Source organism: Oratosquilla oratoria, chromosome 4 (assembly GCF_046742065.1).
Source record: "Oratosquilla oratoria isolate Oo_2021 chromosome 4, ASM4674206v1, whole genome shotgun sequence".
NCBI lineage: Eukaryota > Metazoa > Arthropoda > Malacostraca > Stomatopoda > Squillidae > Oratosquilla > Oratosquilla oratoria.
In genome coordinates, this window is record NC_134780.1 from 72,793,139 (window position 1) to 72,812,176 (window position 19,038).

The 19,038-nt window shown below is 40.8% G+C and overlaps 1 protein-coding gene across 16 annotated transcripts in view; it reads right to left on the minus strand.

Annotated features, from left to right (window-relative positions):
- Positions 1-19,038, minus strand: part of LOC143024890 (uncharacterized) — a 330,101-nt gene that overhangs the window by 309,190 nt on the left and 1,873 nt on the right. The window contains exon 1 of one of the 16 annotated variants that reach the window (XM_076184272.1): positions 18,661-18,681. The exons of the other annotated variants lie outside the window; for them this stretch is intronic. Coding sequence (XP_076040387.1) covers positions 18,661-18,666 — 6 coding nt within the window. The 5' untranslated portion in view covers positions 18,667-18,681. Of the gene's footprint in view, positions 1-18,660; positions 18,682-19,038 lie in introns of those variants that run through there. 16 annotated transcript variants of the gene reach the window in all.

The window sequence follows — 19,038 nt, forward strand, 5'->3', positions numbered from 1 at the left end:
TTAAATACTTAACCCCCCCCCCCATCAACTCCCTTTTAAGGCTCACAACAGGTATCATGCAATACTCCCAGTCTATATAAATATAATCCTTCTTTATGCAAACACCTTCAACTCTGATCACTCCAGGTGACAGGAGTCACCTCTCACGGTGACTTGACACCTGATAAACATATCAATAAATTATTTGGAGAGACTTTTAACTTATCAAGATCAATGAAAATGGCCTTTGACTACATAGATGAGGAGATGGTTAAAAAATTAGTGGTTACACTGATAAGACCTGAACTAGAATATGCTGCAACATTGTGGGCACCTAGCACAAAGAAGAACATAAGAAAATTAGAAAGAATCCAAAGAGCAGCGACAAAAAGGGCACCTACACTGTCAAATCTGACATACAAACAAAGATTGGAGAAATTACATCTGTCAACACTGGAACAGAGAAGAGAAAGAGGTGATTTGTTGACCATTTACAGAATTATGAAAGGGATAGAAATTAAAGTGGGACAGAAGAGAAACAAGAGGACACGAAAAGAAACTAAAGAAGGACAGTTACAGAAGACACCTGAAAAAGAATAGCTTCCCACATAGAGTGATTGATGTCTGGAACAAACTAAGTGGAGAAACAGTGAGTGCCAAAACTATACACAATTTTAAGAATAAACTGGATGCGGAGAGATACTAAAATGGGTCACTACGAGCATAGCTCTTGTCCCGTAAAATACAACTAGGTAAATACAGGAAGGGAGGTATTATGTAACTTTACATATTGTAACATTGCCCATGGGAAACTACATAATACATGTATGAACAAATATACATCTATGCCCTTAGGCTACCACCCATCACATGCTCACTGCATGATAATGGCTAAGAAGCCAGAAACTTATCTCCAACACACACATAACATCCCCAAATAAACCTGAACACAAATTAAATCACAAGAAACAACCATAATAGAACCAAACATTTTATAATATAACCATTTGTATAACATTTTATAATATAACCATTTGTATAACAATAAGACTAATATTGTAAAGCTGTCATCTCCCCTTACCAAATGCTGACTTCAGCAATTAAGTAGTACATTAACCACAACTGGGCAGGGAGCCAGCAGTTGTTGTGAGGCGAAAGCAGGTCTGCTTGGACCTACATAGTGTACACTTTTCCTAATAATAAGAGCATACGAATACATGTGCTTGGAACTTTCCATAAGGTAGGAATTGGAACCCACCAAAAACAATTACAAGTTTATCACCTGTTTGGCACTGTAGCCGCACTCTTCAATGTGTTTTTTTTTAGTGTTGGTATGAATGTTGCAGTGGCAGGCTCATCAGAACTTGCTACCTCACCAGTCATCTTGATGTGTAGGGCTGCTTGGGCTTTAAAACTTACTGGGACTGAAAGTTGATCCATTCTTAAAGGTCAATTGAAAATGTTTTGGATTTCTTTATTTCTTACTTCATGTATAAAAATATAACTTAGAAGAAGTTAGAACACTAAAATGCACATTTCTAGCATTTTTCTGCTTTGATTTTATCCAGTGTCGCAAGGCACAGCACATCCACAGCGGCCTTGCTGTGGATGTGCTGTGCCTTGCGACACTGCCTCTGACCAGGGCAGTGGACAGGGTGCACGGATGACCCGTCATCCAGGAGGTGCTAAGATAAGAGGGATGGTGGAGGGGAGTGGAGTGTATTTAGGGATGGAATGGGTGGGAATGATTTTATGCCTTTTTCTTTTTGGTTACCTCCCTTGTAAGGGGGAAAAAGCCTTGGTATATGTTTGTATGTATGATTTTATACAAATAGCATGACCTTAAAAGTGCCTGATAGCATATGAACTTTTCAATGTCGTAGTTACATTTTCCACTGCTTGGGCATACTGATGACTTTACAGCTGTTGTTTACATTCTTCAACATGGCCAGCACACAATACGAAAGTGATTTCACTTCGAGTGAAGAATATTTATCGGACTTAGATGTCCTTTCATGTTCCAGTGTGAGTGCAGTACAATGATGCATGTAACAAAATATACAATAGACTATGTAAAAATGCATATTTTTATGAATTTACAGCAAAATGAATAATCATAAATTGGTGCTTTTATTTCTTTCAGGCTGTATAGGTATCTTGCATATTGTAATCTAGTGGAGTGGTGTTGGCAATGAATGGGCAAAAGAAATTTCCTGCCCCTTCCTGTGTGTGCCAGAGACTGAATTAGAGAAAAATGGCCTGTGCCAGCTGGACATTACATAGGATTTAAATACCCTTCAGCAATGACTTTAGTTCCAATTCTTGGAATTATATTCGGAGTACTGTTTCTCCTTGGTATATGAAAAGAGTTCACTGTGTTGGACCTGGACCTTTGTTTCTGGATGATTTCAGATTTCTCTTGTTTTTCACACCTGGAACAGACTGGTTCAGGAACTTTCATAGTGGACTGAAGTATGGCATCTCTTACATGTTTGTATGATGGATATTTAGAATGCAACCTCGGTAATTCACCAAGTTAAATCTGCACATATTCTGTATATACAAAATGGAGATTTATGGTTTGTACATTTTATTGTTTAGTTTGTCATATTTTCAGAACAATACCAAATCTTTAGGCAAGTATTAATTTTGGATTTATCACATTGCTCCAGTAGGAAGTCCTATGCAGTTTCACAGTTTGGATGTAATACGTAGTACAATAATGCTTCATACATTCACCATATGTTAGATCAACCACCTTCTCCTTCATCACTTCAACACTTCAATATTCATAATCATATCACTCACCGCTCCATTAACACACTGAAAGACAACACACTGCTGCATGCCAGACCTCCTGATATCCACCCTTCTGAATCCTCTCTCCCACGAAAGGACAGAGTCCACTTGGCCAGACTGCGGTGCGGTCACCACCCAGCACTTCTAAGCTACCAGAAGAGGCTGGATGACCGCGTTGTGAACAGCTGCCCAGGATGTAACACTTCACCCCATACCATACAACACATAATGGAAGACTGCATTATACACAATCATGCATGCAAACAACACAACATACGCTCTATAAAGGATTTGTGGGAAAACCAAGTTTCGGCTATGGCATTCCTTGGGGAGACGGGACTGCTCGGACAGACAGTCTAGGGAACGACAACAACAACAACATCACTTCAACACTTGCTTTGGCTTTGGGATAAGATATAACCTATTGTGACTCCATTTTTTCCCGTTTTCTGCTTTTTACATGAATTTTCATTTAAATAAAGGGCAGATAGTAAAATAGAAAATTAATAATGATAATTTTCAATCACCAAGCATGCATTTTACCATTCTCAATATGAATTCAGCCCCTTTATGCCTGAATTACCATAGTGAAATAATATCAAGAGAAAAAAAAAGTGCTGTGACTTGGAAGCAAAGAAGCACATAACCTTGTGATACAATTCCAGAGCTGATGTTTGTTGACAAGGTGAGAGCTGATCAATATCCCTGAGAAGTGCTTTCTGTGCTACTATGAGCTCAAGCTCGTTGTGAGCGTTTGACCCTGAAAGCAAGATGATAAGTAGGCTGTGTGGTGTACAACTGTTAAACAGATGTACATCTATGGAGCAAGTGCAGAGCTAAAAACATAGTGCAGTGTTGGTAGTAGCTACTATTCCTTGTCCACCAGTTCTACATGCCAGCACCTTGTCAAATGCTTTACTACACTCTGTATTATAATTTACAAGAAATGCCAGGTTCACAGTCTCAAAGACCGTTAAATTTTATTACACTGTACAGGAGAGAGGACAAAAATTGATCAAATCTTTGACAGTGTGAACTGGGCTTATTACCTTCTTTCAGCCATTCCCTATTGTCAATGGGCTCATGCAGACATGTTGGATGGATTTCCAACAAGGCCAGGGTCCCAAGTGTACTTTTGTTTTTGTTTTTTCCCCGAAACATTTTGAACAGAGTTGCTAACACACAAAATATGAAAGATCGCTGATCAAGTTGACAGCACAGCATGGCATTTTATAGTGCATGCATATGGCATGCATCAAAATGTAAACAGCAAGACTGATGTCACAGCTGACAGAGCCTTACAAGAACAGCCAAAGGTCAGCGAAGGAAAAGTTCATCTGCTACCAATATTTTTATAGGCCTTTTTATCACATTGTGTAATAATTAGGATTTATTTTTGCATTATTTTATCATAAAGGGACTAAACCATACATCTAGCAAATATTCACCACCACTTTGAAAACTTTCTCAGTTGACCTTTAACTTCATATGCCTTCTTATGTAGATCATCATAAATAGAGAGGGGTTTCATTGTCACAATGGAGGAAGAAAGAGAATTGCTGCAGCGAGACAGATCTTAAGAGTCTCTCCATTTCCTCCATTATTGGTTCCCTCAGCCTCATCAGTGTCTTTGCCATTAATGTAGAAGCTATTCCACCAGCTTTCTTTACAATGTCTCCTTGTTTGATTATTGTGGAGACAGTTGATTGGGGCAACTGCATGAATCTGGCAATGAAGTTAGGCCTTTCACTTCCCTCATGGCACTTAACAATTTCAAGTATTTTCTCCAATGATAAACTCTTCCTCGGTCTTTAGGGGTTTATCTCACCAGTAGTAATTGTTGCAGGCCGCTTGGAAGCCATCACATTATGTATTACATCTCATAAAAGCAACAGTGAATGTGAAATAGTAGCACAAAACACAAACAGTGATACACATTCTACTGGATATGACTATTGAATACACCCTAACACAATACATACAGTACATACATATACCAAGGCTTTTTCCCCCTTACAAGGGAAGTAGCCAAAAAGAAAAAGGCATAAAATCACTCCCACACATTCCATCCCTGAATACACTCCACACCCCTCCACCCTCCCTCTTATCTTAGCACCTCCTAAATGACGGGTCATCCCTGCACCTTGTCCACTGCCCTGGGTCAGAAGCAGTGTCGCAAGACACACCACATCCACAGCAAGGCTGCTTCATTAAATCGGCGACCCCTCCTCTCTGTCCCCCCATTGCATAAAATGAGAGGACGGGAAGAAAACCCTTCGGGCTGCGTCAAATTTTGCTCACACATACTACCTCACCCACCATCCACCCGCCCATTCCACCTCATGCAATCACAACATCATCCATATACAACCATTCTCCATTCACCCCTGTCTTCTGTCCTCTCCCGTCCTTCCTCAACAGACATTCCCCTCTTCCCCAAAGCCCCCTTCACCCCATCCATCCACCTCATCCTAGGACGTCCCCTCATGTTCACTCCCTCCACATCTGCCTTCCATACCTCTTTTACTAGTCTTTCTTCACTCATTCTTTCCATGTGTCCAAACCATCCTAATATTCTTTCATCAACTCTATCTCCCAGCTCCTTTTCCACCCCTGTTCTCCTCCTCACCTCCTCATTTCTCACTCTATCTAGCCTAGTAACCCCCATCATACTTCTCAGACACCTCATCTCAAACACATTCAAACTCCTCCTCTCTTCTTCTCTTATGTTCCATGTTTCTGCCCCATACTGTGCTGTTGGCACAATCACTCCTTCATACAGCCTCCTCTTAGCATCCATTCCCAAATGTCTATTCCTCATTACACTCTTTAATCCACCAAGGCATTTACTCGCTTCTCTCAATCTACATTCTACCTCCACTTTCACTCCACCTTTCCCTGCCACATTTGCACCCAAGTATCTAAAACTATCCACTTCCTCCAGTCGCTCTCCCTTAATGCTCACTTCCAGTCACTGCCACTTTCACCCCTTGTACATCTCATCACCTTACTTTTACCCAAATTTATCTTTAGCTTTCTTCTATCACATACTCTCCCAAACTCTGCCACTAACTTCCTCAATCCCTCCTCCGATCCTGCCACAAGCGCAGTGTCGTCAGCAAATAACAGCTGGCTCACCTCCCACTTTTCTCCATTTTCTTTAACCATCTCCAATCCCTTGCCCACTACCCTTGCATTTACCTCTCGCACCACCCCATCCATGTATAAGTTGAACAGCCAGGGCGACATAACACATCCTTGACAAAGTCCCACCTTTACCTCGAACCACTCACTCTCTCCATTTCCAATCCTGACACATGCTCTATTACTCTCATAAAAACTCTTGACAGCTCCCAGAAGCTTTCCTCCTATCCCGTATATCTGCATAACCTCCCACAGTGCCTTCCTGTCTACCCTATCATAAGCCTTTTCCAGATCAATAAAAGCCCAAAAAACATCCTTCCCCTTTCCTATAGCTTTCTCACATATCTGTCTTACCACAAAGATCTGATCTACACAACCTCTACCTGTCCTAAATCCACACTGTTCATCACCAATTACTCCTTCTGTTCCTCTCCTAATCCTCTCAATCAAGATCCTCCCATAAGCCTTCCCAACTACACTTTACAAGCTAATCCCTCTGAAACTACTACATTCACACTTGTCCCCTTTTCCCTTGTAAAGAGGAACTATACAGGCACTCCTCCAGTCCTCCGGCACTCTACCCTCTCTCCAGCAAACATTAAATAACCTCACCAACCAGTCCACCATCACTGTACCTCCCTTTTTCAGACATTCCGCATGGCATCCATCCAGACCAGGTGCCTTACCTGCTTTCATCATCTTAACAACTGCCTTTACCTCATCCTTCCTTATTTCTCCTCCATTCTCCTCACTCATCACTCTCATTTTCTTCGCATTTCCCACTGCAGCTATCTTTCCCTCCCTATCCTCCTTCACATTTAGCAACTCCCTAAAATATTCTGCCCATCTTCCCCTTACTGCCTTCTCTTCCATTATCATCTCTCTATCTGCACCTTTTACCTTTTCTTCTCTACTTGATTCGCCTCCTCTTCCTCTCTTAATTTCTTTCCAAAACATCTTTTTATTACTTTCAAAATTTTCTGTCAAACTCTTACCCCATTTCACATCTGCTCTCCTCTTTGCAACCTTTACCTTTTTCTTTACTTCTCTTTTCTTTTCTTTGTACCTCTCATATGACTCCCTCGTCCTATTTTGTAACCAATCTGTGAAAGCTCGCTTCTTCTCTTCTACAACCTTCTTTGTTTCCTCATCCCACCATTCACTACCCTTTCTTCTATTTTCCCCTGTCCTTCTTGTTCCACACACCATCCTTGCACACTTTATGACTCCCTCCTTGAACCATCCCCATTCCTCCTCCACACCCAGCTCTACTCTACCCTTTACTCCCTCCCACTCCTCCTTCAGCTTCTTTCCATACTCCTTCTCCTTTTCCTTTTCATTCAAAGAGTTCACTCTAAGAACCTCCCTACCTTTTGTCCCTTTCCTCTTTCTCCATCTATCCTCCACTCTCAGCTTACCTTCCACCAAAAAATGATCTGATATTCCCCCACCCTCTCCCCTTAGCACATGTACATCCTTAACTCTTCCTATCATAATCCTATTTACCACTACATAATCCATTAGCGCTCTATCTACCACCCTTCCCTCCACCACCCTCTCCCATGTGTACTTATGCTTGACTTTCTTCCGAAACACTGTATTTGCTATCATCAACTCTCTTTCTAGACACATTTCCACCATCAACTCTCCACTACGATTCTTTCCTGGAACCATTTCCCAACCACTCCATCGATTGGATCATTTCCTACCCTAGCATTAAGGTCTCCCAGTACTATTACATTGACATTTCCTCCTACATCCTCTATGCACTCATTTAGATCTATCCAAAAGGCCTCCCTTTCTTCTACACTCTTCTCACTGCCAGGCCCATATGCACTTACAAAGACCCACATCTCCTTTCCCAGTTTCACCTTCATCAACATTATCCTTGAGGAAACCTCCTTCCACTCCACTACCCATTTACCTATCTCTTCACTTACTAGAATAGCCACCCCTTCCCTCCCTCGTCCTCTCTTCACTCCTGATAACCTCCCACTTACACTCCCAAACTTACACTCACCCTTCCCTTTCAACTTAGTTTCACTCAAAGCCAACACATCCATCTTTCTTCTCACAAACATACTACCTATCTCTTCCCTTTTACTCTCATCTGTACCACATCCACTCACATTAAAAGACCCAAACCTTAGGGTGCTGATCCGAGAACTTCCAGACCCTCTTATGCCTCTCTTTTTCTTTTAGGAATATCCCCTGTGGGGCTACAAGGAGAAGGATGCCTAGTCCCAATCCCCGTCCCTTTCTTCTCGCCTCTTACGATCCAAGTGGGAATACTTGGTGGCAGTATTCTTTTCCCCCACCACAGGGAATTCCCCCCATCACAGAAAAAGAATACTCAGAGAAATGGTACAGGACAGCAACAAGGGTTTGGAGGACAGCATAACGGAGGGACAGTCGTACTATAAAAGTGTCATCATTTCTCTATGAACAGAGTTTTCCTCTATCATAGACAAAATGATGTGTGGCTCTGGTCCGTAGGGGCGCCCCATATAGACCCTAAAGTATCAACTGCATGCTACTTTGCCACAATAACAAGCAGCCAATACCCCAGACGGGGCCAATACTCCAGACGGGGCCAATACCCCCAGATGGGTTAAGGAAAATACTAGATATAGAAACAATGAGGAACAGTCGAAACTAGACTTAATATTAACTTCTGAACCAGATATTGTGAACAAAATGGAGTATAAAACACCAATTGGAAAGAGTGACCATATAATAGAATTTGAATTAAAAGAACAGAACAATGTAGATAGGAATGACAAACATAGAGAAGGAAGATTAATGTACAACAAAACAGACTTTGTAAAACTAAGAAAAAAATTCCAAAACACAAACTGGGATAAATTCTCTAAAGAGGAAACAAAGATGGAAGACAAATGGAACATATTCAAAGAAAAGTACAAGGAAGGAATTAACAAATATGTACCAAAAAAGAAACAAAAAGAGATCTACATAAAGTGTTGGTTTAACAAAAGGTGTAGAGGCTAGAGACAGGAGAGACAAATCCTGGAAAAGATGGAGAAAAAGAAAAAAACATCCAAATGGCAAACATATATAAAACTTAGGAACGAATATGTGAATATATGCAGGAAAGAAAAAAGAAATGATGGAAAAGATATTATAGACAAATGTAAGGATCAATCTAAACTCTTTTACATATACATACACATACATATACAAAAGGCATTTTCCCCCTACAGGGGAGGTAGCCAAAAAGAAAAAGATAAAAGCCACTCCCACCCATTCCATTTCCTACATATTCCACTCCCCTCCACCCTCCTCCTTCCCTTTTTCTTATCTTGGCACCTCCTGGATGACGGGTCATCCCTGCATCCTGTCCACTGCACTGGGTCAGAAGCAGTGTCGCAAGACACACCACATCCACAGCAAGGCCGCTTCATAAATTCGGCGACCCCCCCTCTCCGTCCCCCCATGCAGAAAAGGAGAAGACGGGTAGAAATCTCTTCAGGCTGCATCAAATTTTTTTCTCATACATACTTCCTCACCCCCCATCCCCCACCCACTCCCCCTCATGCATCACAGCCTCATCTATACACAACCCCTCTCTATTTACCCCTATCTTCTGTCCTCTCCCGTCCTTCCTCCACAGACATTCCTCTCTTTTGTAATGCCCCTTTCACCCCATCCATCCATCTCATCCTAGGACCTCCCCTCATAGTCACTCCTTCCACCTTTGCCTTCCACACTTCTTTTACTAATCTTTCTTCACTCATTCTTTCCATGTGTCCAAACCATCCTAATACTCTTTCATCAACCCTATCTCCCAGTTCCCTTTCCACCCCTGTTCTCCTCCTCACCTCCTCATTTCTCATTCTATCCGGCCTAGTAACCCCTATCATATATATAAATAAAAAACTAAAGGATAAACATGAAATAGTGAAATAGTGAAATTGTGTGAAGGAGATCAAGAACATATAGACGACACAGATGGCAGAAGTTATGATCAGACATTTCAGGTCTGTTTTTACATTTGAGAGCTAACAATCTTGGGAAGGTGGACAACAAGAAAGCTCACCCACGATGAAAGAAATAAAAGTAACACAAAAAGAAATAAGAGAGCAGATAAAAAAACCAAATGTCAGGAAATTGCATGGACCAGATGGAATTGCAAATTGGATACTGAAAGTGTATAGACAAACTAACAGATAAACTATACAAGATAATTGACTTCTCACTCAAAGAGGGAAAGGTGCCACAAGATTGGAAAGATGCAAACATAGTACCAATATATAAAGGAGGAAATAGGGAAGATCCTAAAGACTTCAGGCTGGTATCCCTTACAAGCACAGTAGCAAAAATATGCAAAAGGGTCATCAGAAACAAATGGACCAAACACTTGGAAGAAAATAAAATAATAAACCCAAAACAATTTGGCTTTAGAAGTGGCAGATCGTGCACCACAAACCTAATCTACAATCGAACCTCGAAAGCCCGGACTAATTGGGGGGAAGGGCGGTCCGGTCATGCCAAAAGTCCAGTCATCGAAAATGTCGCCCTAACACCCGTAGATTTTCATAGCGGTATACGTATAGGTAATGTAGGATATGGCATAGAAACACATAAGAATAATACTCTAACACTGTAATAATAACAATACTGTAATAATAATTCTGTAATAATAACTGTAATACAGGCATGTAAATGCACTGTACATACAATGTACTGTACTGTATTTTTTATTACGTACACTGTAAATATAGGAAGGTATGCACGCGGGACAGTGGTGGCGGCCAGGGTTGCCGTGTTTTCTACACTGCCGTGTAGAATGGGAGTGTTGCCATACTGGGGCATACATTTTTCTCGGGCGTGTGCAGACTTTCATGGCAAGATATACTTGTCAAACTTTGACAAAATGTTGGTTCTAGTTTTTTTTTTATTCTTGAATGTATATAAGGCCCCCATGCCCTAACATATTCAGTAAGATATAAAAATTATTATCTTTTGGGGTATGATATCTTATAAGTAACACAATTACCAATAAAAGTCATATTTTGATGTACCATTTATTATTTGATAACTAGTTCTATGATTTTTAAACAAAAGTTTGAGTTTTTGAATGTTTTTAACAGCCAGCTGATATGTAGAAAAAAATTCCTCATGTCCTTGTGCAGTTGCCACATGCCGCTATTTTACTATGCTTTGGTACAAAATTCTATGAAACGGCAGCCCTGGTGCTAAAAGAAAACTGAAACTTTAGCGTAGAATTTTTTCTACACCGTAAAAACGTATTTTTTGGGGTATAATATATTATGAGTAACACAATTACCAATAAAAAGTCATATTTTGATGTACCATTTATTATTTGATAACTATTTCTATGATTTTTAAACAAAAGTTTGAGTTTTTTTATGTTTTTAACAGCCCGCTATGTAGAAAAAATTTCCTCATGTCCTTGTGCAGTTGCCACATGCCACTATTTTACTATGTTTTGATACAAAATTCTACAAAACGGCAGCCCTGGTGGCGGCTTGACTGGGCCGGGTTTGAGTACACGTGTACGGCCATCGCTGCCATCTACCGGACAAATAGGGAACTTTGCTTGAAAAGTCTGCCCTTTGTTCATTTCGACCGGTCATACGAGGGTCCGGGCATTTGGGGTCCGGGCTTTCGAGGTTCGACTGTACTTTTACTTGAGATTAATTGAGATAATACAAGAAAGAGATGGCTGGGCAGATTGTGCCTTCTTGGATTTGCAGAAGGCATTCAACAAAGTACCACATAAAAAATATATAAGTCAGTTCATCATCGTGCTCCCCTACTAACTCCTCAACATCCCCGTCCTCCATCTCCAGGCCCAGGTCCCTCCCTAGCGCAACAATGTCCAAGATGACCGATGGACCAGCAGTCTCAAAGCCCTCGAAATCCTGCTCCCTGATAAATGATGGTCAAAGCTTCTTCCATTCTGCCTGTAGAGTCCTAATGGTAACCTGCTCCCAGCTCTTGCTAATCATCTTGACACAGTACAAGATGTGGAAGTAGAACTTCCAAAATTCTCACAGGGTTAGGTCTGTGTTGAAGAAGCGTTCAAACAGAGCACGCGTGTACAAATTCTTGAAATTAGAAATGACCTGCTGGTCCATCGGTTGTAGAACAGAAGTGGTGTTCGGAGGCAGGAATTTAACTGTGATGAAATCCAAGTCTTGGTGAAGATGTGCCTGCATGTCAAGGGGATGTGCTGGGGCATTATCCAGCAGCAGGAGGCACTTCAGTGGCAGTCCATTCCCCCTGCAGAAACTTCTTGATCTCATGGCTTCTCTGAATGATACACTTCAAGCAGCATGATCTTGCATTCACCACTCGCATTAGCACACAACATCACTGTAAGCCTGTCTTTCATAGGCTTATGCCCCGGCAAAGCTTTCTCCTCAGCAGTAGTGTAGGTGCTGTGAGGCATCCTCTTCCAAAAGAGCCCTGTTTCATCACAATCAAATACCTGCTGTGGCAGGTAACCCTTAAGACGCACCAACTCCTCAAACTCCTTGACGAACGCCTCAGCTGCATCCTTGTCCGTGCTTGCCGCCTCACCATGCCGTGTCACTCTGTGGATGCCCATATGTTGCCGAAACTTCTCAAATCACCCCCTACTGGCTGTAAAGGGCACTGAAAGTGGTGTAAGCTGGCCACTGGTACCAGCCTGTTGCTGCTGCAGGTCGGCATACACTTGGCGAGCCCTCGAACAGATCATTTCCTCACCCAAGCTGTCACTCTTGCACTGCTTCTCCTGTATCTACACAAGCAATATCCTTTCCACCTCGTCCAACAATGCTGGCCTCTTATGTGTGCTCATATACCTTATACCCTTAGACACATTAGCTAACAGAATTTTATCTTTATTTAAAATAATGGTTCTTATTGTTGCCTCAGGCATACCAAACTCTCTCACCAGCTTACACATGCATAAACCTTGAGCAGCTTTGGCAATCACTTCCCTCTTTTTCTCAATCGTGATGCTGGATTTCTTACAAGCACCAGCTTCAGTGGGACTTCTCAGGTGTTTTGGAGGCATTTTAAAGGCACAAACAGTACAATACCAAGGGGTAGGTGCCGAAAGGACCAGTCATGCACACAACAAAGATAGCGGGAGGAGACACAACACAGCGTGTGAATGGTAAAGTCAGCAAGATGGCAGCGTGGGATTTGATTTTCCGAGCAGTTGTTGTTGTCGTTGTCGTTCCCTAGACTGTCTGTCCGAGCAGTCCCGTCTCCCCAAGGAAGGCCACAGCCGAAACTGGGTTTTCCCACAAATCCTTTATAGAGTGTATGTTGTGTTGTTTGCGTGCATGATTGTGTATAATGCAGTCTTCCATTATGTGTTGTATGGTATGGGGTGAAGTGTTACATCCTGGGCAGCTGTTCACAACACGGTCGTCCAGCTTCTTCTGGTAGCTTAGAAGTGCTGGGTGGTGACCGCATCGCAGTCTGGCCAAGTGGACTCTGTCCTTTCGTGGGAGAGAGGATTCAGAAGGGTGGATATCAGGGGGTCTGGCATGCAGCAGTGCGTTGTCTTTCAGTGTGTTAATGGAGCGGTGAGTGATATGATTATGAATATGTTTCCGGAGGCTGGTATTTGGTGGTTGTGGAGGAAGAGAAGAGAGTATCTGTGCGTAATAAAGGTCTTTGGGTGTAGTTTTAATGTTTCTTGGTGTGTGTGGGTGTTCTGTTATGTAGTGTAGCGGGTGTGATGTGTTTGTGGTGGCTGCAGCAAGTGTTTGTGTGCCTCTCATGTCGAGGTGGTCCTTGACTTTGAGGACTTTTGTTTCATGGTGTAAATGGTCTGTAGGTGATGTATTTGTGCAGCCTGTAATTGTTTTTAGGGCTTTGTTTTGTATGATTTGAAGGGTGTTGTGGTGTGTCTCACTGAGATTAGGAGCCCATGCAGGACTCGCATAATTCATCACTGAGCGTATGCATTGTTTGTATATTGTTATATTGGTTTCTTTGTTTTGTCCAAATGTTGTTCCAGTGATTGACTTAAGTGCGTTAAGTCTAGGTGTACATTTGTTTTTTATGTTTGTGAGGTGTTGTTTGAAAGACATGGATGTATCGTATGTTACACCAAGAATTTTCGGTGTGTTTGTGTGTGGTATTAGAGTGTTGTTGATGTAGAGATGAGGTATGTATTTGTGTTCTTTTGTCCAGTTGGTGAGAAGTGTTGCTGTAGATTTGGTTGGAGCTATTTTGAGTCTGTTTGTGATGAACCATGTGTTGAGTGTGTCAAGGTAAGGCTGGATTATTTCTGCAGCTTTGTCTGTGTTACGATGTGTGCATGTGATTGTTATGTCGTCTGCGTAGGAAGAGATTTGTATTTCTGAGGTGTCTGGCGTGGGTAAGTCATGCATGTATAGATTAAATAATGTGGGGGATAGAACTGAGCCCTGTGGTACTCCGTTCTTAATGTTTCTGATGTGCGATGATTGGCCATTATATGACACATGAGCATTTCTGCCTGCCAGATAATTGGCCAGCCATCTTTTGGTGTTATTGTGCATGTCTGTGTTATATATTTTATTTGTTAGGTTGTGGCGGGGGATAGCATCAAAAGCTTTACTAATGTCCAATGTTATAAGAAGGGTTCTGTGGTGGGGCCTATCTGAAATGATGCCATCTAAAATTCTTTGTGTGTGAGGTTTGTCAGAAGAGTGTTTGTGGAGTGTAGTGGCCGAGCAGTAATGGACACCAGTGTTTCCAGCGTAAATTGAAATTTTCCACATACATAGCAACAAGATTTCCGACTGTGTAAATAGAATTTTGCATACATAAGGGCATGCCTAAATAGAGGTACCACTATATTATTCACCTTATTAAATATTCACCTCTGATTGAGGAGCACAAGTAACAACTAACCTGCATGGAAGGGCAGTATGGCTTAGAATGACAGTCTTATGCCTCCACCAGCTCAAGTCCAGCATGACCACAGTCTCATTACTCCCCCTGACTACAACTTCGCCCATTTAATCCCTCATACATCATCAGCCATCCCAATTAAGTTACAATGGGAGTTCCACATTCTCCGCACTATGGGACTACCCCATTTCTCCCAGTTATTCACTCAAACATGTGAAATTCTTGTCAAGACCTGGACTATTTACCCCACAGCTTGTGGCATGCATCTTCTCCTGCTAAACAGGAGGATGCGGTAGAGGTTAAAGGTGGTTCCACCCCTGGGAAATGTCATGTACACAATTTCTTGGAAAGGCCCCATAGAGGTGGTACATCTTTAGGCCTACGTCTAATTAGATTCATCATGTGCTCCTCACCCTATAAACATACACATACAATTAATAGAATCAGGAATCCAGGCATTACACAAACTATTATGTCTGTTTATCTCTTTTAATCTAATTCTATACATATGTATTCATAATCCTAATTGTCTATTTCAAATTGTTACAATATTTTTATTTCTTTTCAATCTCTTTCTTACTCTTTTTGGCTCTTTTCTAAAAGTGATGTATTCTATACATTTTGTCATCTCATTCTAGTTAGGTTACTTAAGATGAAGTTTGGTGAAATTAGGTTAGGTAAGATAAGATTAAGTATAATTAGGCAAGATTTAGGTTAGATTAGGTTGGGTGAGGTTAGGATAGGTTGTTAGGTTAGGTGAAGTCGAGTTAGGTTGTTAGGTAAGGTTAGGTCAAGTTATTCTAATTCAGTTTAAGCCTGGATAGGTTAGATTACGTAAGGTCATGTTAAGTTAGGTTAAATAAAATTTGGCTACGGTGTTGGGTTAAGGTTTCATTAGGTTAGTACAGCAGTTCTCAACTTCATTATGAAAATTCTAATTGATAAATGAAATTTTCTATTGTTTGGAAGAATAAATGACAGTCCATAATTCAGCGAGTTAATCTAGTCTTTAATACAATCCATCAACTGAAAAAAATTCGCCTAGTGGCAGCCCTATTGTTTTAGTCATACTTCATGACAATTCTATCAAAACCACATTGCTACAAAACTATCAATTTCATTCAAAATGCTAAATTAATATGGTGACATCCCCATGCAATATATGAAACAACTAATGAGTATGGCATGGAACTAAATAAAATTTACTTGTTCTACTGAGGAAAACTTCCCATACTCTAAAGTTTAAAAACATGTGCAAAATAATCAATATTACATCCAGATAATCTGACATTCTTAATGTAATATAATGTACAGATACTGCAATGTCTGGACTGCTGTTGTTGCTGTTGTTGTCGTTCCCTAGACTGTCTGTCCGAGCGGTCCCGTCTCCCCAAGGAATGCTACAGCCGAAACTGGGTTTTCCCACAAATCCTTTATAGAGTGTATGTTGTGTTGTTTGTGTGCATGATTGTGTATAATGCAGTCTTCCATTATGTGTTGTATGGTATGGGGTGAAGTGTTACATCCTGGGCAGCTGTTCACAATGCGGTCATCCAGCCTCTTCTGGTAACTTAGAAGTGCTGGGTGGTGGCCGCACCGCAGTCTGGCCAAGTGGACTCTGTCCTTTCGTGGGAGAGAGGATTCAGAAGGGTGGATATCAGGGGGTCTGGCATGCAGCAGTGTGTTGTCTTTCAGTGTGTTAATGGAGCGGTGAGTGATATGATTATGAATATGTTTCCGGAGGCTGGTATTTGGTGGTTGTGGAGGAAGAGAAGAGAGTATTTGTGCGTAATAAAGGTCTTTGGGTGTTGTTTTAATGTTTCTTGGTGTGTGTGGGTGTTCTGCTATGTAGTGTAGAGGGTGTGATGTGTTTGTGGTGGCTGCGGCAAGTGTTTGTGTGCCTCTCATGTCCAGGTGGTCCTTGACTTTGAGGACTTTTGTTTCATGGTGTAAATGGTCTGTAGGTGATGTATTTGTGCAGCCTGTAATTGTTTTTAGGGCTTTGTTTTGTATGATTTGAAGGGTGTTGTGGTGTGTCTCACTGAGATTAGGAGCCCATGCAGGACTCGCATAATTCAACACTGAGCGTATGCATTGTTTGTATATTGTTATATTAGTTTCTTTGTTTTGTACAAATGTCATTCCAGTGATTGACTTAAGTGCATTAAGTCTAGGTGTGCATTTGTTTTTTATGTTTGTGATGTGTTGTTTGAAAGACATGGATGTATCGTATGTTACACCAAGAATTTTCGGTGTGTTTGTGTGTGGTATTAGAGTGTTGTTGATGTAGAGATGAGGTATGTATTTGTGTTCTATTGTCCAGTTGGTGAGAAGTGTTGCTGTAGATTTTGTTGGAGCTATTTTGAGTCTGTTTGTGATGAACCATGTGTCGAGTGTATGAAGGTATGGCTGGATTATTTCTGCAGCTTTGTCTGTGTTACGATGTGTGCATGTGATTGTTATGTCGTCTGCGTAGGAAGAGATTTGTATTTCTGAGTTGTCTGGTGTGGGTAAGTCATGCATGTATAGATTAAATAGTGTGGGGGATAGAACTGAGCCCTGTGGTACTCCATTCTTAATGTTTCTGATGTGCGATGATTGGCCATTATATGACACATAAGCATTCCTACCTGCCAGATAATTGGCCAGCCATCTTTTGGTGTTATTGTGCATGTCTGTGTTATATGGACTGCTGTTGATACATTTAGTTATCTAACCACATATCTAAAGTAACCAATTGGGATAGTGGAGGGTTTTTTGTGAATTTTTGTATCACCCACCAGCATGGCAATTTGTATACAGTATTTTTACAACAACTCCAACAACTTTGCTTTGTTATGTTTTTTCCACAAATTAATATTAAAGGATGGTAAAAAAAATATTCCTGCAACCTTCCTGCTACCTGACATCAAAGTGCCGTATCTATTGTGGGCATGTGCAACCTATTAGGTTAGGCTAGGATATGACTAGCTTCTGGCCTTGTTGCCCCCCCCCCCACACTAATTCCCCACTAGTGTCCCAAAATCATTGTAGTGGAGGAGGGGGGGCAAGTATCTCAGAAAATAATGATGTCCAGTGGAAGTCAAGGTCACAGTTGCTTGAATCATATTAACAATAGGGAGAAAAACATGTTTCACAAACAATTTGTGGATGACATGAAACTTTACAAATTCAGATAGAGGTGATTGATGTATTCTAAATCAGTGAATTATTAATGTCTTATGTAATGGCATTATTGAAGTTAGTTAATAGGAAAGCTTGAGTGTATGTCCCGACTTCAATTCAAAATTATTTTGAAAGATGGCATTGGGGACTGATGTCAACAATCTCTGATCAAATCTGGTGAATGTAATTTCTGGGAAAGGTACTTGTTGATCAAAATTATACTGTCTAATAGATTTCAATGTGATTCTAATGATTCTGAAACTAGTTTTAATCACAAACCAATGGTTTCGACCATCTCCCCCTCATACAATCTTAGGGGAATGTTATAAAACAAAGCAAATTTTTAGAAGTGCACATCTATGAGATGTATCATCAGAAAACTGAATATAAATTTTGTACATCATAATACATCATAATATACATTTTTTCTTGGCAGAAGGCAATGACACAAAAAAAAATTGCTAAAAGCAATAATGGTAAATTTTTTGAAGTGCATACCTACATGATATAGTAATATACATTATTCTTGGCGGAAATCAATAATACAAACGGTTGCTAAAAGCTATTACCAAGCAAATGTGGCCACTTTGATTTCTTGAGACGCCATGTTTGTTTTGGTGGAGGCAGAGGACGAAGAAACTAAAGTATGCTAAATTCAAATACTCTAACCAAACCTGCCTATCTAACCTGCATTTAGTAGTGCGGTACCTGTAATTCTAGAGGTCATCAGGCCGTCATCATTGTCTCCAACCTCCGAATTTACCAAAACAAAGATGGCTTCTAAAGGAGTCTACACAACTTTGTTTGTTTGTTTATAGGTTTTAGCAACCGTTTCTATTATTGATTTCAACCAACAATAATGTATATTATATTGATGTATTATAATTTACATAACTATCATTTAATTTTCTATATTGCATAGGTGTACACTTCTAAAAAAAAATATCCAATACACTGACCAATGGAGCCACAGCAGCTGCTTAAGTTGACATCTTTGTTTTGATAGATGCAGAGGTTGAAGAAATTAGAGTATAAATTTATCTATTCTAACCTAACCTGCATTTA